At 44.4% G+C, this 27,986-nt stretch overlaps 1 protein-coding gene across 1 annotated transcript; it reads right to left on the bottom strand.

The window, feature by feature from the left end:
* Nucleotides 1–311: 311 nt before the first annotated feature.
* LOC137327686 (fascin-like) lies at nt 312–27,986 on the bottom strand. Its single transcript, XM_067993494.1, has 6 exons — nt 27,461–27,986; nt 25,019–25,300; nt 12,447–12,565; nt 9,617–9,773; nt 4,624–4,797; nt 312–537 (listed from the first exon to the last, which is right to left on the bottom strand). The coding sequence occupies exons 1-6, from the start codon at nt 27,984–27,986 to the stop codon at nt 332–334; spliced, it is 1,464 nt and encodes a 487-aa protein (XP_067849595.1). The 3' UTR covers nt 312–331.

Here is a 27,986-nt window from a genome sequence, read left to right as displayed (position 1 = left end):
TTCCTTTCACATTCTACAAGCTTTGAAAACCCAAGCTCGGTGTCATCTAATCATTACTTCACCTTCCTGCCTACTCTTTTGAACGTTAGTGCATTTTGAATGGTAGATCTTGACCTTTCATTTGGTTTCTCTATTTTAAAAGATGTCTTACTATGCAACTGTAAATCAACTGCTACCCATCAAAATGGCTATCCCAACCCAAATGTTGATCAATAAAGAGAGGAAGAAGCTTTAAAGCATAATATATATAATTTATTCTAGCTATTCATATAGACTTATTCGGGGGTTTACTGTGTTTGTGTTGATTCAAGATCAGATCTTCTAAAGTTGATCAATAAAGGAACATTGTGGCAGACTTGGCATCTTGCCCCGTTGCTTTGAAGTCTCCGCTCTGTTGTGTTATCATGTATTTACCATTGGGTGCCTTGAGGATCAGAACATTGGAACCAACCAGCTGGATAATGAAGTTGATTGGCTGCTCTCCAGTACCGGTGATGAAGCCATCTTTATCCATCTCCCAGTACTTGTCTGTGGACACTGAACCAGAACATAAAGAGGCAGACAGAAATGAACCAAGGATTTACCAAAATTCAGATAAAAGAATCATTCGAGAGGAGTTTTAATTGAGGGTTTGGAAAGAAAAGTCCATTGGACTGGTGCGAGTGAGGAACGCACGATTAAAAGGGCAAATGTAATTTGTTGGAGTTCTCATAGAATCCTCAATGTTATAAAGGGAGTACTCTGTGCAGTTATTGGTGTCTCTTGGTCACCTCTTGTTTGGGAGTTTCATGTGGCAGTTTCACCTTTGATTGCCTGCCTGAGGATTGTAATGTCCTGCATGATTGCCCTCTGCTGTAATTCCCAGTTTTAATAGAGGGGTTTCACTACTGCTATGAATGCTGGGATAGCCCAAGCCTTCAATGCTGAGTTGTGCCTTGTTTCACTTTCCAGCAATAGAAAGCAGGGTAAAACACTTGCAAATCCCAGAGAGAAAGATAAATGTAGAACAAGGGACAAAGAAAAAGAGAGAAACAGAAGAGAGGGAAACAGGGATAAGAAAGAGGAGAGAAGAATACTGTGATGAAAATGGAATGTTTTGTCCATGGTATATATTTTTCTTTACAGTATTTCTGGAATGTAGATAGTTTCTCTTTGAAATAATTCAGCTTGGGGATTGAACATTTAATTAAACCAGTATATTCACTGCTGCAGCCAAACCAGCTCTAATGAAACAGTGCTGTAAGTATATTAATGGATTCATTGGTACCTTGTTTACCTGCTTGCATTATTCTTGAAATAGTCAAGTAAGATAATTGTTCAATAGATGAGAAAAAGTCTCAGTCTATCCAAGTACTACATAAGTTTAACTGGAAGGAAGCAAGTCATTCAATTATAATCTGCTAGCACACAAGAGGTGTGGGCTCTGGACCCCAGACATCTTCTGTTTTAAATCCATTGGATGTTTGACAGCCTTACACAATTGTGAAAGATATATATTTGGTTCCCTTTGTTCTTGGTTGAACTTCAGAGAGGATGGAAAATATATTTTGAACAGCTTTATTCTTGTATTACTGTATTGCAGCCTATATGGATGTACCATGTAGATATTCCATGGTGGGTAGATGAAACTCCATGTATAATGTTACGGATGCTCGTGCAGATTTAGTATTAAGTGACTTAGCAAAGTATTGCATATTTTGTTATTGTTTTACATCTGTGGAAGTGTAAGATATATATTCTACAGTTAAGTGAAATATTGACTTTATGCTACTGTTTAACCTTTCCTTTTAATAAACCTGATTCATAGTTTATAGCCTAAGTCACACTGTCTGATAGACAGTTTATTCTTCCACTAGCCAAAGACTAGAAGAACATTAGAGGGCTCATGCCAAATCCTGAAAGTTATTACAGGGGTTTCAGTTGGACCCCAGAGAATGTGATTTTAGTGGAGATTGGGATTAATTTTCAACTTCACTGCCCAAGCGGTAAAACCGAGTGGAACGGATCACATGTCTGTTGCAGAACCCACCCGATTTTAATAACTTTGATTTCAATCGGATGAAAATCGGGCGGGATCTACAATCTACAAGGAGTGGTCGATTCTCTCCCGCAGGTTGTCGCCCAGTTGGTGAATTTGAAAATTACCTCCATTGTGTTTGTAGGGAGTGAGGGCTCATTTACAGGAGTTGTCTTTGCCTTGAGCGAGAGAACTATCTGGTAGAAGCCTAAAAATGTAACAAGTACATTGATACCACTTTGTTAACCCCTGCAGCCTATATGAAAGATACAGTTTGGCTGTTTTAACCACATTTATGTTTTATGAGTTAAAAAGGTACACAGTTCATGAGTGAAAATCTCAAACCTGGAATTTGTCCAATGTTAACAGCTCTACCTGCTGCCCTCCTTTAGAATAGCTACTTTGAGGCAAGAAGGGGCAACGTTTTTATCTGGAAATCTTGCTCATAGAAACATAGAAAATAGGAGCAGGAGTAGGCCATTTGGCCCTGCGAGCCTGCTCCGCCATTCAATATGATCAAGGCTGATCCTCTATCTCAATACCATATTCTCGCTCTCTCCCCATACCCCTTGATGCCTTTTGTGTCTAGAAATCTATCTAGCTCCTTCTTAAATATATTCAGTGACTTGGCCTCCAAAGTCTTCTGTGGTAGAGAATTCCATAGGTTCACCACCCTCTGAGTGAAGAAATTCCTCCTCATCTCAGTCCAAAATGTCCTACCCCATATCCTGAGACTGTGACCCCTCGTTCCAGACCCCCCAGCCAGGGGAAACATCCTCCCTGCATCCAGTCTGTCTAGCCCTGTCAGAATTTTATATGTTTCAATGAGATCCCCTCTCATTCTTCTAAACTCGAGTGAATACAGGCCTAATCGACCCAATCTCTCCTCATACGACAGTCCTGCCATCCCAGGAATCAGTCTGGTGAACCTTTGCTGCACTCCTATGGCAAGCATATCCTTTCTTAGGTAAGGAGACCATAACTGCACACAATACTCCAGGTGTGGTCTCACCAAGGCCCTGTATAACTGCAGTAAGACATCCTTGCTCCTGTACTCAAATCCTCTTGCAATGAAGGCCAACATACCATTTGCCTTCCTAACTGCTTGCTGCACCTGCATGTTTGCTTTCAATGACTGGTGTACAAGGACACCCAGGTCCCTTTGTACATCAACATTTCCCAATCTATCACCATTTAAATAATACTCTGCCTTTCTGTGTTTACTTCCGAAGTGGATAACTTCACATTTATCCAAGTTACACTGCATCTCCCATTTATTTGCCCACTCAACTTGTCTAAATTGCCTTGAAGCCTCTTTGCATCCTCCTCACAACTCACAATCCCACCTAGTTTTGTGTCGTCAGCAAACTTGGAAATATTACATTTGGTTCCCTCATCCAAATCATTGATATATATTGTGAATAGCTGGGGCCCAAGCACTGTCACCACTAGTCACCGTCTGCCTCCCCGAAAAAGACCCATTTATTCCTACTCTCTGTTTCCTGTCTGTTAACCAATTTTCAATCCATGCCAGTATATTACCCCCAATCCCGTGTGCTTTAATTTTGCACACTAACCTCTTATGTGGGACTTTATCAAAGGCCTTCCGAAAATCCAAATAAACCACATCCACTGGTTCTCCCTTATCTATTTTACCAGTTACATCGTCAAAAAACTCCAGTAGGTTTGTCAAACATGATTTCCCTTTCATAAATCCATGTTGACTTTGTCTAATCCCGTTGATATTTTCTAAGTGTCCTGTTAGCACATCCTTTATAATAGACTCTAGCTCATGTGACCTCATGAATAGGGAATATTATCTTACAATCCACTGTCCCCATTCATTTGATCGCTGGAGCAGGACTTCATGATTGTATAGGTGGGCGGAGTTGAACACAAAATGTTTACTTCTACGCTAGCTTCACCAGAAGTTCTAAAGCCTCAAACAGGGAAGCAGCCATAGGTGACTAAACAACTCCAATAAGACATCTCCCTTTATAACATTTAGGAATGTGGGGTAATTCAGTAGGCTATATATCATCTTTAAAAGGAGTCATCGCACACATCAAGACCCCTTTTAAAAGGTTTCACTAATAGAACCTGTCTTCAAGAGATTTGATAATAGGGCCACTTCCAAAGAGAGAATCTAGCAATCAGGACCCCCTTCTAAAATCACATAGGCAACGAATCAATGACTTTTTCTTTGGTGCTGAATCTCCTTTAAAGCATTTTAAAATTTTCTCATCTTCCTTGGTTCAGTGGATTCCCCATCTCGTGGCCGAGAGGGGAAGTTGGCGTACTGCTGATGCATTGGATGAGCACAGGATTGGGCTTGGCTCTGGTTCCCCACACAAGTTGAATTGTCAGCTGGCATTAATAACTAGGTCAACACATGAAGAAAGGCTATTTGGGTGAGGTACTGTAGAGTGGCTCACACCAACGGAACCTTATCTCTGCCAGAGTAACTTCATGAGTGGAAAAAAGAAAGGGTGGAAAAATCAGAAAGAGAAATAATTTTAGCTTGGATATAATTAGAGCTGTTTTGTCGGGTCCTGATTAAACCAGAGACAATTAGGGTTCTTGCACTATAATGCTGATAAACTTACCAAGTTTGAATTGGTAGTACCCATCTTCATCTGAAGTCATCCTACTTGCTTCATACATGGGTCTATTGCCATCTAATCTTTGTGTCCCAGAACCAAATGCAACAAAGCCAAAATCACTTTGCAGTATTAGGAGTGGTCGGTTGGTGAGTTTTAGAATGAATTCTTGAGAATTATCTGTGAACCAACACACCATGATATAACTATAGAAACTCACAGCTTAAATCCTCATGAGTCTTCCTTTGTTCAACTATTATCAGCTCAATTGCTCACAATTTTTACAGGGAGGCACCTTACACAGGACCATAGGCAGAATACATATATTTTTTGAGGTATTTGAATGTTTCCCCATTTATTTTTTGTATTTCTATCCCTTTTTGTTTTGCTCAGCAGCCAGTAGGGTCAGCATGAGCCCTGGCTCACTGCAGCAGGTTGCCAGAATGTGTCAGGGACGACCAAGCTCCTGCTTCTCTTCTGTCTGATGATAATTTCCCTTCCTTCCGCCTCCGCCCCCCCCCTCCCTCCAACCACCAAGCTGTAAGATGCTGCAGCCACCGCTTGGCACCTGCCTGCTTGATGCAGTAAAGATCAAGGATTGAGTGGAGTGGAAATCAGTAGAAATCATCACTGATATCCAACTTTACTTCTTCACCACCACCCTTGACTCCACAATTGCCAATGTTCTGCTTAATTGTCTGCTGGACATCAAGTCATGGATAAACCAGAATTTTTTCATTATCAATACTAGCAAGGTGAAAGCCATCTTGCTGAGCTCCCACAGAAGTATTGCGCCTCAGGTGCTGATTCCACCTCCACTCAGCTGCTTGTTCAGGCTGAATCCAACAGTATATGGCATCAGTGTTCTGTTTGAGCTTCAAATCTTACATCCAGTCTATTACCAAGGCAGCCTATGTCAACCTCCATATCAATGTCCACCTACATCCCTAACTCATCCCCATGACATTCAAAACTCTCATATATGTTTTTCTCAACTCAAGACTTGATTTCTTCCAATGCCCTTCTCACTGGCTTCCAGAACTCCAGCTTACATAAACTCAAACCCATTCAGAATTTTGCTCTTATCCTGTCCCTTACTAAGTGCCACATGTTTGTCTTTGTTAATTTCTGTTGGCTCCCCAGTGCACTGACTATCAAATCCTTGTTCTTGATTTCAAATTGCTCCATGTTCTCACTTTGCAATCTTCTCTAGCTCTACACTTTAGCATGCCCCCTCCGCTTCCAACTTTGTCAACAACGTGTACCCCTCTCTCCCCGCGGCACTATCAGTGGCATGCCCTGTATTCTCAAACTCTCTTCCTAAACCCTCCTTACCTTGCCACATCCCAACCTTCAAAAACCACCTCTCCAACCACATCGTCCAGAGCTTCTCTCCGACCTCCATCTAAGTGTCTTCCAATCTCCTGTAAAGTGTCCTGTGAAAGGCACGATATAAGTGTTAAATTGGACTTTGAGTCCATCCTTGCTCTGTGTTATTGAGTGTTATGTAAGCAATCGCTAACCTTCCCCAGAGTGCACTAAAACTCTCAGAATGTACTGGGCTTCACGAAATTAATATTGTAGGTGTTTTAAATGGATACTTTGGGGTTCTTGAAGCTGGTGCTGCCACTTTCCTAAGACTAAAGCTCCAAATATCAGCCAGTGGATGCTTCTTAATTCATATAATGGTTGTCATACAAGCCTGACTGCTATCATCTGGTTCACTAATGTCCTTTAGGGAAGGAAACCTGCCGTCCTCACCCGTTCTGGCCTATATGTGACTCCAGACTCACAGCAATGTGGTTGATTCTTAATCGCCCTCTGAAATGGCCAAGCAAGCCACTCAGTTGTACAATCTCGCTACAGAAAGTCACAATAAGAATAAAACCAGATGGACCACCCAGCATTGGACCACTAGGCACCGGACATGATAAAGGCAAACCAAGCCCAGCTGACCCTGCAAAATCTTCCTCACTGATATCTGGGGACTTGTGCCAAAATTGGGAGAGCTGTCCCACAGACTAGTCAAGCAACAGCCTGACATAGCCATACTCACAGAATCATACCTTTCAGCCAACGTCCCAGACTCTTCCATCACCATCCCTGGGTATATCCTATCCCACCTGCAGGTCAGACCCACCAGAGGTGGCGGTACAGTGTTATAGAGTCAGGAGGGAGTGGCCCTGGGAGTCCTCAACATTGACTCCCGACCCCATGAAATTTCATGGCATCGGGTCAAACATGGGCAAGGAAACCTCCTGCTGATTACCACCTACTGCCCTCCCTCAGCTGATGAATCAGTCCTCCTCCATGTTGAGCATCACATGGAGGAAGCACTGAGGGTAGCAAGGGCACAAAATGTACTCTGGGTGGGGGACTTCAACATCCATCACCAAGAGTGGCTCGGTAACACCACTACTGACTGAGCTGGCCGAGTCCTGAAGGACATGGCTGCCAGACTGGGCCTGCGGCAGGTGGTGAGTCAACCAACACGACGGAAAAACCTACGTGACCTCGTCCTCACCAATCTACCTGTTGCAGATGCATCTGTCCATGACAGTATTGGTAGGAGTGACCACCACACAGTCCTTGTGGAGATGAAATCCCATCTTCACATTGAGGACACCATCCAACGTGTTGTGTGGCACTACCACCGTGCTAAATGGGATAGATTCGAACAGATCTAGCAGCTCAAAACTGGGCATCCATGAGGTGCTGTGGGCCATCAGCAGTAGCGGAATTGTATTCCAGCACAATCTGTAACCTCATGGCCCGGCATATTCCTCACTCTACCATTATCAACAAGCCAGGGGATTAACCCTGGTTCAATGAGGAGAGTACAAGAGCATGCCAGGAGCAGCACCAGGCGTACCTAAAAATGAGGTGCCAACCTGGTGAAGCTACAACACAGGACTACATGCACGCTGAACAGCGGAAGCAACATGCTACAGACAGAGCTAAGCGATTCCACAACCAATGGATCAGATCAAAGCTCTGCAGTCCTGCCACATCTAGTCGTGAATGGTGGTGGACAATTAAACAACTAACGGGAGGAGGAGGCTCTGGAAACATCCCCATCCTCAATGATGGCGGAGTCCAGCACGTGAGTGCAAAAGACAAGCATTTGCAACCATCTTCAGCCAGAAGTGCCGAGTGGATGATCCATCTCGGCCTCCTCCCGACATCCCCACCATCACAGAAGCCAGTCTTCAGCCAATTCGATTCACTCCACGTGATATCAAGAAACGGCTGAGTGCACTGGATACAGCAAAGGCAATGGGCCCCGACAACAACCCGGCTGTAGTACAGAAGACTTGTGCTCCAGAACTAGCTGCGCCTCTAGCCAAACTGTTCCAGTACAGCTACAACACTGGCATCTACCCGACAATGTGGAAAATTGCCCAGGTATGTCCTATCCACAAAAAGCAGGACAAATCCAATCCGGCCAATTACCGCCCCATCATCTCAATCATCAGCAAAGTGATGGAAGGTGTCGTCGACAGTGCTAGCAAGCGGCACTTACTCACCAATAATCTGCTCACCAATACTCAGTTTGGGTTCCGCCAGGACCACTCGGCTCCTGACCTCATTACAGCCTTGGTCCAAACATGGACAAATGAGCTGAAATCCAGAGGTGGGGTGAGAGTGACTGCCCTTGACATCAAGGCAGCATTTGACCGAGTGCGGCACCAAGGAGCCCTAGTAAAATTGAAGTCAATGGGAATCAGGGGGAAATCTCTCCAGTGGCTGGAGTCATACCTAGCACAAAGGAAGATGGTAGTGATTGTTGGAGGCCAATCATCTCAGCCCCAGGACATTGCTGCAGGAGTTCCTCGGGGCAGTGTCCTTGGCCAAACCTTCTTCAGCTGCTTCATCAATGACCTTCCCTCCATCATAAGGTCAGAAATGGGGATGTTCGCTGATGACTGCACAGTGTTCAGTTCCAATCGCATCCCCTCAGATAATGAAGCAGTCCGTGCCCGCATGCAGCAAGACCTGGACAACATCCAGGTTTGGGCTCATAAGTGGCAAGTAACATTCAAGCCAGACAAGTGCCAGACAATGACCATCTCCAACAAGAGAGAGTCTAACCACCTCCCCTTGACATTCAACGGCATTACCATCGCCGAATCCCCCACCATCAACATCCTGGGGGTCACCATTGACCAGAAACTTCACTGGATAAGCCACATAAATACTGTGGCTACAAGAGCAGGTCAGAGGCTGGGTATTCTGCAGCGAGTGACTCACCTCCTGACTCCCCAAAGCCTTTCCACCATCTACAAGGCACAAGTCAGGAGTGTGATGGAATACTCTCCACTTGCCTGGATGAGTGCAGCTCCAACAACACTCAAGAAGCTCGACACCATCCAGGACAAAGCAGCCCGCTTGATTGGCACCCCATCCACCACCCTAAACATTCACTCCCTTCACCAGCGGCACACCGTGGCTGCAGTGTGCACCATCCACAGGATTCACTGCAGCAACTCGCCAAGGCTTCTTCGACAGCACCTCCCAAACCCCCAACCTCTACCATCTGGAAGGCAAGGGCAGCAGGCACATGGGAACAACACCACCTGCACGTTCCCCTCCAAGTCACACACCATCCCAACTTGGAAATATATCGCCGTTCCTTCATCGTCGCTGGGTCAAAATCCTGGAACTCCCTTCCTAACAGCATTGTGGGAGAACCTTCACCACACGGACTGCAGCGGTTCAAGAAGGCGGCTCACCACCACCTTCTCAAGGGCAATTAGGGATGGGCAACAAATGCTGGCCTCGCCAGCGGCGCCCACATCACATGAACGAATAAAAAAAAATCCAGCTGAGATCAGCAAGCACATCACCAACTGGAAATCAAACCATGCACCTGCTGGTGTGTATGGCACCTGCCCACTAGGCCATCACTGGAGTAACATTACAGCAGTTACCAAACTATGTGTGCAAGTACTGGGGAGAGGTGTATGAATGACTGAATGAAGAGTAAATCATAACTCACCAGCTGTAAAGTATCCCACCACAAGCTGACCAGTGCACTTTGTGGTGAGGAGTTTTCCATCTGATGTCTTGATAGCCACTGTCGGCCCATTGTACACAATATTAAACCAGCACTCATCAGTCAGGATTGGGCTCGCCACAATTATATTTTTAGGGCCCTTGAAGATAAAAGAATATAAATAGACATTAGTTCTAAGGGTCCAATTGAACACTTTTACTCCATGAAATTTTTTTTAGATAAATGTTCTCACCTCCTCTCCCGGAGGTGCTGACTCATACTGGGGTATGGTTCCACAGGCAATACCTCCCCTCAAGTCCCCATTCTTTGTATGAACCTGGACAGTGAGTATTGGTAGGATTCTTTGAATGTAAAATGTTGGTGTGCATCATAGCCAAATTCTGTCCTTTCCCGACTTCCACATGTGGGAACATTCCAGCAGCAGTCTGTGAATAGCTCAGGGGCGCTGGGGTAATCGCAGCTCTCCAGTTGCTTAGATTGGCTCAGCATTGACATGGTACCTTCTTGGTCTGGACGGCTCACACCTGTGCCAGTTCCTGCAATTAACTCCTGAGCCATCAGCAGAGCTCACCCAAACTTATAGTGCAATAACCCTTTCAGGATATAATTAACAGTTTGTGCTGCACCATCAGAATTTCCAACAAATCTAAAGAATTTTAATCAAGTTTAATATCCATTGGTTTTTTTCTGGATTTCTGTTTCTGCTTTCTTTTTGGAATATTTTTTTCAAACACTGATTTTTCTGGGACTCTGACTGGGAGGAATTACTGAGCCCAGCAGCACGAGAAAGATTTACTAACAGGTTGACGATGGTAGTCACACATAACATACTCCTTCTGGGCTCTCCTGGTAGACCAGTGGGTAAATGGATGTGGTACTGAACTACACAGATCAGTAAGGTCTCAGGTTCAATCCCCAGCCTGTGCTGAGCTGATTTCACCCAGGTCATGGTGAGGCTGCTATAACTGGCCTTAGTTGCCCTGGGCTAGGGAAGGAAGAAACCAGACACGGATCCTGTTCCTGACCACTGCCCAGAAATCCCAGTTGCAAATTGCATGCTGGTTAAAAATACAATTAGGCTTGACACCATGTCACATTGACTTCCAACCAATCACTCACTTGTAAAGAACAGCCAATTGGGCAAAGTACTGAGGCGGGGGGCAAAGTACTGAGGTGGGGGGGCAGGCTGCCCAGGCATCCTACATTACTGACTGCATCTCCACTGAGTGTGAATTTAACTCCCTTGTACCACGGGTCTTAGTAACTATTCCTCACTGGCACCCCAATGAACCTTCAGGAGCTGCCCATAATTAGCTGTTCGGTGTGAGCTTCTAGTGTGCAATCAACCAGTCACTGAGCGTTCACAGATATCTGTTGCTTCTGCAGCTATGTGAAGGGCCACTGTTGGCCTTTAAAGGGAAGCAGCCAGAAAATAATATGCAAAGCTGTTGTACTGAGTTATATTACGGAGCTGTGCCAAGGGAAAACACCCAGGTTTGCCGATGCAACAGCTGAGGTGCAGATGCACGAAGTGGGGAAGGGAAGGTATTCATTTGGCACTCCAGAGCACCATCCCCACAAGAGAGTGGAGAAGGTGGCACAGTGCAGAAATAAAAGACAAATATACATTCGGACGTGAGCTGCATCACACCACTTAGTACTTACTTCGCTGTATACTGTGTGCTGCGGGTTGTGCCCGTGTGACAATCGTGAGTGAGTGAGTGAATATGGGTAGAAGAAATAACGAGAGATAGATGCTACCAGCTATGAGCTTTGAGAAGGCATATGGCTTTATCCATCCCATTCAATCCCAAAGGTGCAGAGTGTGGCCTCATTGAGTTTGAATTTTAGGGATCCTCCTCCCATGCAGGGCTACTCCCTCCTGTTATGCACCACCTTGTCCAGCGCAGGCATGATGGGCTGAATGGCCTCCTTCTGTGTTGTATGATTCTATGATAATCACTTTCTGCAGCAGCACCTTCATTTCTCCAACTGTAAAGTAGGATGTTCTTTGAGGGTGCTGCTCCATAAATTCACCAGAAATTATTTTTGGCTCTCCACTATTTTGTGTTTTCAAAAGAACATGTGCTTTTATATGGGTGCTGCAACCCTTTAAGTAGCTGTAGCAATGCAAGAAATCCTGCTTACTGTGCAATCTTCCAGCAGTAGATGGATTAAACTCCTATAGGACTCGTACATTACAACAGTGACTATACTTCAAAAGTACTTCATTGGCTGTAAAGCTCTTTGGGGTGTCCTGGGGTTGTGAAAGGCATTATATAAATATAAGTCTTTTTTTCTAACTAATAACAGTTGACTCTGAAAGTTTTGGTAGAATTGGCATATAATGCACAGGCAAGCACGTCAGCCACTGTGCACTGTCCCTGTGGCTGGCATGCTGACTGTGGCAAATTCTTCCTTATATCTCTACTAATATTAATCTAGCTCCCTTGCACTGATGGGCTCAGTAACTCTTCCCCGCCAGCATTCTGTATTACTAACTGGATCTTCACTTATGTTAGTTCCGTTCCCTTGAATTGTCCACCTCAGTAACTCCTCCTAGCCAACACCCTGGGGTATTGATTGTATCTCCACTGATATCAGTTCAGCTCTCATACATTGTCGGACTAACACATTGATATCTTTATCAGCCCTGTTAAGTTCCACAATTTGATGATTTAAAATCAGAGTAATAACGCTGCCCTCAAATTCCCCCAATTATACTCAGTCTGTGTGCTTTTTGCTCTTCACTCTACAATATCAAGGTTCTTGAGTCAGTCAGTTCAAAAGGTCTCTCTTTGTTAGTACTTACCACTGCAAGGTAGTCCTTTGAAATGCCACGGAAGCAAGCTTTCCTAGTCGTGTTATTAATGATAATCTGAAAGATCTCAGAGTCCGTCACTTGCGACTGACGTGCATAGACATCTGCACCTAATAAAGAAAACATAACAGTACTTTTCTGAAAATTAACACGTGGTGTGCATCTGATTTTAAAATTGTGCAATTTCTTCTTGTCCTCACCAGTTTTCTATGCTTCCCTCCACAGGGTGTTGACTAGTTGCTGGAGTATGGTTCCACGCATGTCGGCAGCTCATTATTCATGTGTGAGCCTTGACAATAAGTATCAACAGGCTATTCGACTGGGGGCATCACAGCCAAACCCGATCCTGTCCTCATTCAATGTTTGCACGAACGCACACGCACAGGGGTCCCTGGTTCGCAATCAGCAGTGGGAACCCTGGCCAATTTTCCTTCCCAAAAAGAGTGCTAAAGTCCAATTGCGACACTCCTACTGCTCTCTGGTTGAGATCAGCTTATTTAGCATAGACCAGGGATTAAACCAGGGATTTTCTTGGTGTTATGGCTCAGCTACTCACTGTATAAACTCAAGCAGAGCTTGGACACATATCAACGTTGCTTCATTGTCACTGGGTCAAAATCCTGTAATTCCCTATCTAACACCACTGTGGAAGCAGCACCAGCACAAGCAGTTCAAGAATGAAGTCCACCACCACCTTCTCAGGTGTTTAAAATTCTGAAAGTTTTGGACAAATTGAATCCAAGTAAGCTTTCTGCCATGTCCAGAGGTAATTAAGGACAATAAAGGAAAATAGGAAATGCTGGAAGAATCTTTTTGCTAAAAGGGTAGTAAGCTTGTGGAACAGATTACCGGCACGGGTCGTGGAACAAGAAACCTTATCGGGTGTCAAGAAGGAACCGGACAGATTCTTGTTGTTAGGGATTCAGGGTTATTAGAAATGCACCAAGGGAATACTGTGGATAGGTGGGCTAGATGGACCAAAAGTCTTCTTCTCCCTCAAACTGTTACCATGGGCATAATTTTAACATGGCGGCGTAAACTCAGCTGGTGGGTGAATAGTCGCATAGGAAACCAGGAAAAACTTCCTGCGCGTCGGCTCAACCGGTCGCGACTAAATTGAAGGCCCTTAATGATACCTCTGGGTTTTGCGTCTCCAAGCTGCGCAGCAGGCGTACTGCGCACCCGAATGATGTGCTGTGAACTGGAGTATTTAAAAGGCCATTGCAAGCATGGATTTTGATGGAGAAAGGAGGAATCTTCAGAGATGCAGAATTACAGGTCAAAGGCAGCACCCTGGTTTAGCGACTCCTCTCTTTGAGTTGCTACTGGCTGGTGTCAGAAGCAGGAGGGAGATACTAAAGCTGGCTGACCAGAAGAAGTGCCCTGCCTCTGCCACCAAGAAGGCGTGGTTGGAGGTAGCACAGGAGCTGAGCAGCAGGAGCACAGTGGCAAGGTCGTAGGCACAATGCAGGAAGCAATTTAATGACCTAACCAGGTCAGGAAAAGTGAGTACAGTTACTGATTCACCTACATCCTGTGGTGTACAATACCCCCTCCCACTCACCCTGTCTTACCAAGTGGACTCCATCACATCATTCCTCACAGTCACTTAATTCACATCATCAACTTACCTTCACTTTCTGTGCACTTCCTCACCTCCCCATTTGTGAACCCACCATTCCCACGCACCCCAATCCTGATGCAATGTGATGAATCTATCTGATACTCACCCTCTGATCCATCTGTTTCATTGTCAGCCTCACCCAAAGCAATGCATCTACCGGGTGAAAACGTCACCTTCAGTCACTCACAAGTCTGTTCTTTCTCCCATAGTAGGAGAAGAGAACGCAAAATGCATGGGAGAGGAGTAGGACTGGAGGGGACCACGCAAATAGTGTCCCTGACAGATGCGGAGGAGGAGGCATTAGATCTGAGCCGCACGGTGGAATGCCTGGCTGTCGGAGATGGCGAGACCGGCAACCAGCAAACGGCTGGTGACAGAACTTTAACATCCTTCACACACACCATGAATTGATGTTATTAATGAGTGACCTGTTGCACATCTCAGTACGCTCACTGTAAACAAACTTCTGTGATGATTTTTAATATTGCTTTATGTTCTCTTCCAGGGCCTTCACGGATTGATAACATGCAGGGCCATGGAAGAAGACGATTCCTCAGAAGGAGCTCAATTCCTCTGAGGGCGCATCATCGCATCATATCCAGTGATGCACCGTGCAGATACTGGAACTTCAGTGGGTCCTGTTCGACAGATAGTTGGGTTGTCACCTGGTGATTCAACACTCACAAGTGAGCACGAGCAGGCACTGATGGCAGGGGCAGATGTGGAGAGTTGGGGGGCACACTCTTCTCCAAGCTCTGCTCAGCTGAACCCAAATGATGAACCCCGGGGGACATCGTTGAGAGTGAGAATGATCGAGGTAAAGGTCCACCTTTGTGAGGTAATGGAAAAGGTGTCACCCGCACTCTCCACAATAGCGGAGAGGATGGAGGAGTCAAACTCCATCACTAATGGATTGGTGGCGCAGGTAAGCGCGGGAATGTCTTTAATGGAGAGAATGGCAGCCTCCATTGAGCTTCAAGCATGGCTCTCAAATGAGTCCATGCAGGCCATGACAATGACCATGCGGACTTTGGATGCCAACATGTCTGCCGCCTTAAACAGGTAGACAGAAACCTCATCTGTGGCCTTAGAAAGTTCCACATCTCCTCACCAGCCTGCTGTCCAACAGAGTGTTGGGAGTAATGTTGTGCCGGCCTGGGCGAGGGATAATGGCGAGAGGTGGCATGGAAGTGTGGACTACACTCAAAGCGCTCCCATGTCTCACCCATTGTCCCTCCCCCAACCAGAACCCGCAACGCTGCCACCTCTCCCGACATCCGAGTCTGCTCCTGCACGGGTGCAGGTGGAGCAGTCTTCGGTGGGGCCCTCTCGGGCTCCAAAACCCAGAGGTCATAGGCCCAAAGCATCTCAGCAGTCAGGGCATGAATCAGAGCAACCTGCCACTAGCTCTACTTAAGCCACAGGGGATGCACCACGTAGAAGCGCTAGGAAGAGGAAGGCTAAGGTTTTGTAATCACCAAGGGTATGCACAAAGGTGGCTGACGGAATGTCATGTTTTTCATTTATATTTGATTTTTGTTAAATGCACATTAAATGTTATAATTCTCACCACCACGTCTTGCCCATTCTTGAGTCCCTTTCGTGAAAGTGCCCTTTCATGTGCTTCATCATGAATGGAGAGACTTGATGCCACCCATTTGGCATGTGTATAATGGATGTATGCATGGTTGAAGGACTGTTTTGTGCAAACAGAGCGGGGGGTTGGTGTTGGTGGTTGTTCCAGGTGGTCTAAGTAGTTCACTATCTTCACTTTGCAGATCTCATTATGAGAACGTGTTAAGATATGTGAATCCTTGGCATCACAAGCATCCATGTGTGCCATTGCTCTGGCGATGGGTTCCCCATCTTCATCTTCGTCCTCCTCCACCACCTCCTCCTCCTCCTCTTCCTCATCGACGTTTTCAATGTTGCCGGCAGATGAGGATGCTTCATGAGTGCATTCGAGCTCCTCCACCTGTAACCCCCTCTGCTGAGCTTTGTTGTGCAGGATGCAACACATCACTATTATTCTGCACACCCTCGCTGGTGAGTACTGAAGGCCACCCCCAAATCTATCCAAGCATCTGAAGTGCCATCTTTAGCATTCCTATGGCTTGTTCAATGACAGACCTGGTGGTGATGACTGTTGTTGACACACTGCTGTGCCTCGTTGGTGGGGTTTCCCTCAGGTGTCATGAGCCACGTCTGCAGGGGTATCCCTCGTCTCCAAGGAGTCAGCCCTTAAGTCTGCCTTGTGCTTGGAAGAGGGCCAGGATGTTGGATTCGCGTAAAATGGAAAAATCATGGCAGCTGCCAGGGAATTTGGCACACACCTGCAGAAACCTCCTCTGGTGGTCGCAAACCAGCTGCGCGTTTGCGGAGTGATATCCCTTTTGGTTGATGAACAGATCTGGTTCATTTTCAGGTCCTCGGATTGCTATGTGTGTCCAATCAATTGTGCCCTGTGCCCGTGGGAAGCCAGCCAGAGAGTGGAGATTCACTGCCCTCTCAGTCTGGTTGATGTCGTTGCTGAGGGTGCCCTGGCAAACAAGCCATCCGTGACCTGTCGTATTCACTTACGTGCAGACGACTGAGAGATGTCAGTGGAAGGATCTGGAAGCAAAGAAATTGAGGGCAGTGGTGACTCTAAGTGTGACGGGCAACGCGTGGCCACCAGGCCCAGCCGGGAGCATCTCTACGTGAAGGAGCCTGCAGATGTCTGCGATCACCTGGCGACTCAATCTGAGCCTGCGTAGGCACTGCTCCTCAGAGTGGTCCAGGAAGATCAGCCTCTGCCTGTAGATCCTCTCAGATGGGTGGTGCCTTCTGCGCCCTCAGGCCCTCCGAAGGTCCTCTCTTTGCTCTTCTGCAGGTCCTTGTGGCGCACCTCTATCTTATGCACCTGCAACTCCCAGAACTGCACGTCGTGCCTGCCGCGGATGGTGGTGTGCCTCCCCCGCAGATGTACTGTTGAATAGATCCATTGTGCCCCCCCCCCCCACCCCCATCCTAATGATGTCAGTTTGAGGGGGCCCAAAATGTAGGTAAATATGTCTGAACACAAGAATTCTCAGTGTGAACAAAGAAATCTCAGTCTAAACACAAAGATCCCCCAGCCAAAGGTTTGTCTGAGAGAACTGATTGCCCTGCTGCAAAAACTCACCTTTTATTCACACGTGTCAAGGTACAAATGAAGGTCGGCTGCAACTCGCCTCCGAGTCCATGATGGATAATAAGTGCAGACTTGCCAGCATCACCTACATCCTGTGAATCAATATATTAAAAAAATACCCTGGGACAATGTCAAATGCTTTACTTTTGTTCTCACTGTACTCTTCCCCCCCTTCCCCCATCTCCCACCCCCTCAATGGATTATACAACATTTGTATTTGGAGCTTATTGACTACATAGCAGATTGGTCAATTGAACCAGTATATTGTATGTTACTTTGTTATAAACAGCAGGCATTGCTTGAGAGAGAAGAGGAAAAGGAAAGGGAAGAAAAAGAGTAGATAAATCTGAGAGAGAGAGAAGTGGGGAAACGGAGAGAGAAAGAGGGAAGCTGAGGGTATAGAAAAGAGGAGGAGAAAGAGAAGGGAGAAGAGGAGGAAGAGAAACCACAGAGAAACAGAGCAGAAAATGGAGAAAGCCAGTGTGTGCGTGTCATGTTTTGGGATCTTTTTTCATTTTTGCATGAATGGATTTGGAAAACAGAGTTACTTTAAACATTACTCTAAATCATAGTTTATTTATGCAAGTTAAAATAGGGTTTGAGGTGATAAATTGTTAAGCTGCTAATGAGCTCGCTTTGATGTTGTGTCCTTATAGACTGTAAATAAGCAATTTGTTAACCTATCTTGATAATCAAAAAGTCCTCCCATCCATTGTATGGGTGTGTCTATTGACACCACTGTGTCAGTTAATAAGTTGGAAATGGGGGCGGACTTATGGCAGAACTTACAGCAAACAATGTATTTTACAGCAAACAAAGTCTATTTACTCAGCAAACAGCAAAGCAAACAAAATCTATTTACTCAGCAAACAGCAAAGCAAACAAAGTCTATTTACAGAGCCTATTTAAAAAGAGTCTACAGCAAACAGAACTTATGACTGACAGTGCAGCAACTTCTCCCGGTAAAAGCAGGGTGATTTCTCCAGCAAAATGCAGTGAGTGGAGGATGGTTACATACAAATTATGTGAGTAAAATCAATGCCATTCACTTACAGCAGTGCGGCCTCCAGGTGTGATTGGGGGAATTACCCAATCATCTCCATTCTGGCCGGGAATCGTGGTGTCACTATGTGCCGCCTCCATGTGAATTGTATCCATGTGATTTATATCAATTAGTGTTAATTGTATTCAAATAGTGTGTAACAATTGGGAACTCTCGTATCAATTTATTAGAGAGCTGATCTAGGCTGTGGGTTCGGTGTAATGTGGATCTCTGTGAATAAAGGCTTGGAAGCAACTGAAGACCAGGCTCTAATATTCTATCCTTCACCACCGGGCTATCCAGTTTAATACATGGTAGCAGAGGATGGGTGCCTAAAGATGGAGGTTGGAAACTACAATTTTTTTGTGGACATAAAACAAATCTTGAAAACCTATTGGCCATTGTGGAAAATGGCAGATCGCAAGTTTAAATCGTCGAGGTACAATTTCCCTCCGATGTTCTCGGAGTTTGAACCATATGACCAGTGGAAGAATGAAGTTGATATATAGACACAAGTTACTACTCTGCCAAAGAGAAAACAAGGCATGGCCTTGATGTTGTCACTTCCTGAATGAAGTAAAACCAGAAGTAAGGTATTTTCTGAGATGGATGTAGATCTTTTGGATAATGATGAAGATTTCTAATAGAATTTCTGGATCAAATCTACAAGAAAGATAACCTGTTAAGTGCCTATGAAGCCTGATCAGCATTTGATAAATTTTGGAAAACGGATGGTCATTCAATGGAAGAGTATATTATGGTCTTTAACAAATTGTACAAACGGTTGACAAAGCTCCAATTGGGAATCCCTGGATTGGTACTAGCATTAAATTACTAGATTATGCTAATGTCTCATATGGACAGGCAACTGGTCCTTACTGACGTTCAGTTCTCAGAAAAGGAGACTCTGTTGGATCAAATGTCTGCTGCCTTTAAAAAAATTCCTGGGGAAACAGTCATTCCCTTCAGCCTTCATGGAACAAATGGGGTCTTCCGCTGTGACACAAAAAATGGAAGTTTCAATGGTTACCAGGTTTCGAAATGTTCCAGATACTAAACACAGGTGACTAGACGTAGGCGTCGATATGACGGAAGGATTAAAGACAGCCAGATTGGTGATGAAAGCAGGCACAGCAAATCCAGTTATATCAACAGAAGACAAAATTGGGACAATAATAACGGACGAATGAATCCCAGGAATGCCCAAAGGAAAATCAGTAGATGCTTTAGTGACTCTAAGTATCATTATGAGGCGAATTGCCCAGAGCGAAGATGCAAGGTCTTTGAAATGACACATGAAGAAAGTAGTTCTGAGGAAAAGGATGAAGATAATGATGACTCAACAGATTATAGTGGTCACAAGGAGTTTTAATTCAGTGATGAATGTATTAGTCGCTGATTCCTTTAATTGTGTGGTGTTAGATAATACATGTACTTCAACTATATGCGGGGTAGATTGGTTAAAATGTTATCTTGATTCACTAAGTAGTGAAGATCGATGCAAGGTTAAGGAATATAAAAGTTCTACATGTTTTAGGTTTGGAGATGACAACACCTTGAGGTCACTCAAGAGAGTGGTAATTCCATGTAAGATAGCTGGAGTAGCCATTTTATAAGTACGGATGTAGTCTCCAGTGAGATATCTATGCTTTTGGGTAAACCTTCCACGAGAAAGGCAAAAATGAAACTTGACATGGAACACGATGAGGCAATCATTTTGGGGAAATGGGTTGATTTCAGGGCCCAGTCAGGGCATTATTGTATCCCCTTAATAAAACCTGATGTTTCTCATCAGCGTGTTAGGCAAATATTAATGGCATCAGGCATTAAAAATAAGAGAGAAAAAAACCAAATTGACTTAAAGTTACATAGACAATTTGCCCACCCTACTTGTCAACGTTTAAAGATCCTGCTAAAAGATGTTGGTGTAGTTGATGAGGAGTATACAAGGCTAATAGAAGAGATTAGTGAGAACTGTGAAATCTGTAAGAAGTATAGACGGACGCCCCCATGTCCTGTTGTAAGTTTTCCATTAGCACGTGACTTTAACGAGGTAGTTGCCATGGATCTAAAGGTATAGGACAAAGACAGAAATGTTTTCATCTTACATTTTATTGACCTGGCTACGAGACTTACTATTTCTACAATATATAGTCAGGAGAAAAAGGTTATTCTAGATAAAATTATGGAAAAATGGATAGGGACTGAACTTGGGACACCAGCAAAGTTTTTGACCGATAATGGAGGTGAATTCTCTAACGCAGAGTTCAAAGATATGTGTCAGAATATGAATATAATTGTCATGAATACAGCAGATGAGAGCCCTATCAGCAATGGTCTTTGTGAAGGGAATCAGGCTGTGATTGATAGCACGGTGCATAAAATTTTGGCTAATCGAACAGAGTGTAAATTGTCAACTGCCCTAGCATGGGCAGTTCATGCAAAGAATTCTCTTCAGATGGTTGGAGGATATACTTACCAACTAGTTTATGGGCACAATCCCAAATTACCTTCAGTTCTTTGTGATAATCCTCCTGCTCTGGAAGATATTACAATTTGTGCCATTTTTTCTGAGCATTTAAATGCAATGCCTGCAGGGAGACAGGCTTTTATCAAGACTGAGGTATCAGAGAAAATTCATAGAGCACTGTAGGCATCGTATTGGACCATCTGAACCAGAGTTCAATTCAGGAGATTTGGTATACTATAAAAGAGAGGGCCCTGGGGAATGGAAAGGCCCTGGTCAGGTAATAGGTCATGATAATAAGAAAGTACTTGTCCAACATGGCAATCAAACTGTTAAGGTTCATTCCTCGTGATTAATTGGAATTAATTATAAAATCTCAGACTCTGAGCAGTTGATAGAAGTAAACGAGGCACCTTGTGCCTCAGATGTTCATGATTTTCTTGATGAGGTTCCTGAGGGACAGACTGAAGTCGATCAAGGGCTGGTACTGTCAGTGATCAAGAAACACATGACAGAGCTATCACATCCACAGAACAATTACCCAAAGTGGGTGCACGGGTGACATATGTTCCAGAAGTGACTGATGAATGGAGGGATGCAATAATTTTGGGACGTGCAGGCAAAGCTACTGGTAGGTTTAAATTTTGGTTGAGTGTTCAGGACGATGACCATATAGCGAGGTCCATGGACTGGCAGAATGGGGTAAAAGAGAGAAGAGTACAAAAGCGGAGTACAAGTAGTAATAGAGAGTCCAGAAGTGAATCTCACGTCAGAAAATGATCACAAACTGGAGATGAAAGAGGGAGATCTCGCAGTAGTAGTCCCTACAGACATAGAAGTAGACTAGGTCAGACAATGAAACACAGAACACAGAACAGTCACGTAACAGAACCAGAAGCAGAAGTCCTCATGATCGTGAAGATTTGGTGGCTGCCAATAAACATGAGGATAAACGAGTAAGAGAGGCAAAACAAAGGGAGTTATATAGTTGGAAAGAATTTGGAGTTTATTCTGAGGTAACAGATAAGGGTCAACCAACTTTGTCGCATCAATGGGTTTGTACTAAAAAAGTCCTTGCAGATGGGACTTATAAGGCTATTGCGTGGCTGGTAGCTAGGGGTTGAAGAGAAACTGGGTGATACAGATGTTCGAGTGGATTCTTAATCTTAAAAATCTTTTTGGCTCTTTTGGCAACATATTGATGAGAGTCTTACTCCCATCCCAGTGAATCATACTGGGTCATCACAGAAAGGTAATGTTATATCTAAAGAAGAGACAGAGCAATTACGAAGCTTGATTGGTCAGTTGAACTGGTTGTGCACTCAGACTTGACCAGATGCTAGTTTTGATGTGTTGGAGTTAAGTACTTCAATGAAACACCCCATAGTAGAGAATGTTTTATGAAAATTAAATATAGATAAATGCATATTAAGTTCCCATCCTTAGGTGACCCAAAGAAAATGAAGCTAGTTATCTTTAACAATGCTTCACAAGCTAATCTTCCTGATGGGTATTCTAGTGCAGTTGATTTCATAGTGTTGCTTACAGGTGAGAATGGGAAATGTTGTCCTTTAGCTTGGGAAATTAAGAAAATAAAGAGGGTATTTAAAAGTACACTGGCTGCTGAAACACTGGCTCTTATCGACGCAGTGGATATGGGATTTTATTTGGCAAATATCTTGAGTGACATCCTGTACAATGGGAGTACTAAAGGTAGTATACCCATTGAATGTTATGTAGACAATCGTTCATTGTGGGATAATGTACACTCTAGGAAAAATGTGAGTGAGAAAAGATTACGGATTGACCTTGCTGGCTTGAAACAAATGCTGGAGAGAAAGGAAATCTCTAAAATTAAACGGGTGGATTCAAGCTATCAACTGTCAGATTGTTTTACTAAAAGAAGTATACTTACGAAGAAATTATTAGGGGCCCTGGAGAAGGGGTGCTTCACAATGTAATGCTTTGAATAGCATAAGTTGTACAGAGTATGGAAGTTTTTGATTTTTGAAATTTTTAACATAAGAACATAAGAAATAGGAGCAGGAGTAGGCCAATCGGCCCTTCGAGCCTGCTCCGCCATTCAATAAGATCATGGCTGATCTGATCCTAACCTCAAATCTAAATTCATGACCAATTTCCTGCCCGCTCCCCGTAACCCCTAATTCCCTTTACTTCTAGGAAACTGTCTATTTCTGTTTTAAATTTATTCAATGATATAGCTTCCACAGCTTCCTGGGGCAGCAAATTCCACAGACCTACTACCCTCTGAGTGAAGAAGTTTCTCCTCATCTCAGTTTTGAAAGAGCAGCCCCTTATTCTAAGATTATGCCCCCTAGTTCTAGTTTCACCCATCCTTGGGAACATCCTCACCGCATCCACCCGATCAAGCCCCTTCACAATCTTATATGTTTCAATAAGATCGCCTCTCATTCTTCTGAACTCCAATGAGTAGAGTCCCAATCTACTCAACCTCTCCTCATATGTCCACCCCCTCATCCCCGGGATTAACTGAGTGAACCTTCTTTGTACTGCCTCGAGAGCAAGTATGTCTTTTCTTAAGTATGGAGACCAAAACTGTATGCAGTATTCCAGGTGCGGTCTCACCAATACCTTATATAACTGCAGCAATACCTCCCTGTTTTTATATTCTATCCCCCTAGCAATAAACGCCAACGTTCCATTGGCTTTCTTGATCACCTGCTGCACCTGCATACTAACTTTTTGATTTTCTTGCACTAGGACCCCCAGATCCCTTTGTACTGCAGTACTTTCCAGTTTCTTGCCATTAAGATAATAACTTGCTCTCTGATTTTTCCTGCCAAACTGCATAACCTCACATTTTCCAATATTGTATTGCATCTGCCAAATCTCCGCCCACTCACCCAGCGTTGTATATATAAAGTTTTTTTTTATTTAAAGAGAGAGAAGGGAATCTGTTCATTTTATCTATGTGATTTATATCAATTAGTGTTAATTATATTCAGGTGGTCCGTATCAATCGGGAACTCTCGTATCCATTTCTAAGAGAGCTGATCTAGAGTGTGGGTGGGTGTAATGTGGAGCTCTGTGAATAGAGGCTTGGATGCAACTGAAGACTAGGCTCTAGTATTCTATCCTTCACATCTCGCTATCCAGTTTAGTACACTCCATTGTATTGGAAAGCCTTTGATCTCTTTTTTGACTGTGAACAATGGGAGAGATAAGAGAGAGAGGGAGACAGGGTCATGGGCAAGCAGTAAGGTTTTTTGAAACAAGAAAGCTGCAAAGGCTGCAGGGAATTCTGTGAGGACTTTTGTTAAGGCAAAGAGGTTAAAAATGCTGGAGGATAGCATGGAGTTTTCTTTATTTTGAATCATTACATAAAGATAAATTGTATGGATTGAATTGAGTGAGCCTAATCATGACAGTTGTCCTGTATGCTCACCTTTCTATGAAGTAAAGCAGCTTAATGATTTGTGTCTGGCCTTGTCTCGCCCAGTGTTTGCTAGGTTAGCCTTCATAGAGATTGAAGAAGTATATGTAGAAAGACACAAATATCCTGTTCAGGTTACAAGGGAGTATCATTGTTACACCCCTGGATTACGCTATAGTGCAAGTAGATATATGGCGCAGTGAGCCAACTCCCTTAAAAATAAGATGCTCGGGTTGCTTATGGGAATGGCAGACACCACTGAATCTGAACAGGTACCTACAACAGACGCGAATTTGTAACAGTGAGTGAGATTATTGAAATGGTGTCTAATGGGTTATTCAGTCAGGCAAGGACTCCAGACATAGGGGAGAATATATTCTAAGTCCCTCAGACAGGAAGCACTCTTTACAGATGCACTGGCAGCGATAGTAAGTGAGGACTCAGCTACTCTGCCGATAACCATTGCTGGTTTAGGACATAACTTTGGCAATATGGAAGCATGTCTGATCTATGGTACTATCAGAAATATTTTGACACCTGGAAAGGGCAGGGGGCCAAACAATGGCCAGGTTTGGTGCAACAATTTCTGCACTTGAAACATTAACTTGTCCATTCTCTCCACAAATGTCAACTAATCTGCTGAATATTCCCTGGATTTTTGGGTTTTATTTCAGATTTCCAGCATTTCCAGTGTTCTCCTCTGATGGTGTAACAGGAGACGGGTCATTAAGTTTATACTTGGTGGAGAAACCAAAATGGTTAACAGCCCCCATACCTCACACATGTTAATAAAAGCTGTTCCCACATGACTACTGGTGTCACTTGATGCTTTTTGCTTCTTACCTGGCCTGAGACTGACATATTTGCAGCTGAATATTGATCGGATGGTGACTTGCCCAGGGCTCGGGTCAGGAGAGAAGAATTCGTCCAGGCTGGGACTGTCAGTTTTGAAGGTTCTAATAAAGCTGTCCCTTCCAGTCAGAAATCTTCCTTCAGCGTCCTTTAAGCAAAACATTCCACACCTTATCTCTAGGATGTACAAGGTCCTTGATGAGTGACATGCCTCAAGCTTCCCATTGAAGGCAATGAGATCTCCACTACTTGTCCTTATGCTGTATTTCTTCTCTTTAAGGACAAAATGAAAGGCAGTGAACTTTTTATACCACACCAAAATTTTAATGTTATAAAAGATTTGGAACTCTTTGTAAGATGGAAAACTAAGAGATTTGATGGATCTGCTGTGGGCACTATTACAAAATTATGTTATTGTTGTCATCATCCCCCTCAAAAAACCCACTCTTTATCCCTCGATCCTTGCAAACCACCGCCCCATCTCTAACCTCCCTTTTCTCTCCAAAGTCATTGAATGCGTTGTCGTCTCCCAAATGCGTGCCCATCTTTCCCGCAGCTCCATGTTCGAACCTCTCCAATCAGGTTTCCGCCTCTGCTATAGGACTGAAACAGCCCTTATCAATGTCACAAATGACATCCTACGTGACCGTGGTAAACTATCCCTCCTCACCCTTCTCGACCTGTCTGCAGCCTTTGACACGGTTGACCGCCCCATCCTCCTCCAACACCTCTCCTCTGTTGTCCAGCTGAGTGGGACAGACCTCGTCTGGTTCTATTCTTATCTATCCAGTTGTAGCCAGAGAATCTCCTGCAATGGTTTCTCTTCCCACTTCTGCACCTTTACCTCTGGAGTCCCCCAAAGATCTATCCTTGGCCCCTTCCTATTTCTCTTCTACATGCTGCCCCTCAGAGACATCATTCAAAAACACGTCAGATTCCACATGTACGGTGATGGCATGCAGCTCTACCTCACCACCAACTCTCTCGACCCCTCCACTACCTCGGATTTGTCACCCTGCTTGTCCAGCATCCAGTATTGGATGAGCATAAATTTCCTCCATTTAAATATTGGGAAGTCTGAAGCCATTGTCTTCGGCCCCCACCACAAACTCCATTCCCTAGCCACCGATTCCATCTGCCTCCCTGGCCAATGTCTGAGGCCGAACCAAACTGTTTGCAACCACCTTTTTTAATCCTGAGACGAGCTTCCAACTCCATAATCCTCTCCATCATCAAGGCCGCCTACTTCCACCTCTGTAATATCGCCCGTCTCTGTCCCGCCTCAACCCATCTGCTGCTAAAACTCTCACCCATGTTTTTGTTACCTCCAGATTCGACTGTTCCAATGCTCTCCTGGCCGGCCACCCATCTTCCACCCTCTGTAAACTTCAGCTCATCCAAAACTCTGTTGCCCTTATCCTAACTCACACCAAGTCCCATTCACCCATCACCCCTGTGCTTGTTGATCTACATTGGCTCCCAGTCTAGGAAAACCTCAAATTTAAAATTCTCATCTTTGTGTTCGAATCCCTCCATGGCCTGGCTTCTCTCTATCTCTTTAACCTCCTCCAGCCCTACAACCTTCCTAGATCCCTGCTCTCCTCCAATTATGGCATCCCCAATTTCCTTCGCTCCACCATTGGTAGGTGTGCCTTCAGTTTTCTAGGCCCTAAGCTCTGGAATTCCCTTCCTAAACCTCTCCGCCTCTCTCTGCTCTTTTAAGACGCTCCTTAAAACCTATCTCTTTGACCAAGTTTTGGTCACCTGTCCTAATTTGGATAGGTGGCTTGGCATCATATTTTGTCTGATAATGCTCCTGTGAAGCACCTTGGGATGTTTTACTTGTTAAAGGTGCTATATAAATGCAAGTTGTTGATCTCAACCAAAACAGCAGTTGGAGTGCTAGAAATGGCCTCAATTCCTCTGATGGGAAAAATGTATCAGGTTTCCAGCTCCAGTGTCTCCTGGTGGAAAGCCCTTAAGTGTAGATGTCGGGCTGATGCACTTCATCATTGAATGCCCTGCTAACACTCATGCTGTAAACTTGCAGATGAAGAATGGTGCTGGAGTAAAGTAATGGAGGACTGTAGTGCCTGTGGTATTGTAGCCCTGCAAAAGTGAGCACCCACAGAAGATGAAGGGAGAAAATTGGAGGGACAATATTTATGCTTGAGCACTACTGCCTGAAATTCTCCCTTTTCCCCTTCCTCAAGCAGGGTACATCATCGGGCACAACATTGGGGATGTACCGAGGGGACAATAAGGAGAACAGTAACATCAGCAGGTGTTTCAACTTCTGTTTCTCTTATACACCTCCCATCAATCGGAGTTGAAGTGGCAGAAGCCTGGGGGATATTGGGGGGAAATGCATGATACAGGCAAGGTCCTAAGGAGGGCGTATTTTCATTTTTAAAGATTTATTGCTCCTTGTACCTTTGAAGTTAAAGATGAGTGTCATAACACAGTCTCGGCCCCAGGGTAATTCGCTGTCACATTGTACTGCGTTCTCATTTTCATCATAGCGCAAGTATTTCTTCTTGCCCTGGTTTAACATGTTGATGTTGGGATGGATGGCGAGATGCAGCACCCATTTCTCACTTTCTGAGATTGCCTGGGCAAAGCAATTGATATTGTCCTCTGCTCCTCCCAAGTACCGTTTGGTCTCCTCAGACTGGAAGGAGACCTTGCCGTCTGGGTGTGTAATCATCACAAACTTATTATAAGGATTGGGAATCTCCCGATCACAGGTGATCTTCCCATTATTATCTCCAGCTAAGTACCTCCTTAGGGAGCTCCTGATGTGGACCACAGGGGAATTTTCCATCAAAAACTCTATGCTCCAGATCTGTTTGATCTTCAAGATGGTACTAGTAGCATTCACCCTGAAATTAAAGTTCTCTGCTGTCAAGTATTTCTGGGCTGAGTTGATCAGACCAACTGGAAGTACTCTGTAAACCAT

The sequence above is a fragment of the Heptranchias perlo genome, chromosome 12 (assembly GCF_035084215.1).
Source record: "Heptranchias perlo isolate sHepPer1 chromosome 12, sHepPer1.hap1, whole genome shotgun sequence".
Taxonomy (NCBI): Eukaryota; Metazoa; Chordata; class Chondrichthyes; order Hexanchiformes; family Hexanchidae; genus Heptranchias; species Heptranchias perlo.
This window is presented reverse-complemented; position numbering and strand designations above follow the sequence as displayed.

What these genes read in the sequence shown, in the direction of transcription:
- LOC137327686 (XM_067993494.1), bottom strand. Translation starts at nt 27,986, where the DNA reads ATGGTTTACAGAGTACTTCCAGTTGGTCTGATCAACTCAGCCCAGAAA. An exon ending in ACTCATCTTTAACTTCAAAG is followed by an intron (nt 25,301 to 27,460) that starts GTACAAGGAGCA and finishes TTGTCCTTAAAG; the next exon opens with AGAAGAAATACAGCATAAGG. An exon ending in GGTGGGATACTTTACAGCTG is followed by an intron (nt 4,798 to 9,616) that starts GTGAGTTATGAT and finishes GTTGGTTCACAG; the next exon opens with ATAATTCTCAAGAATTCATT.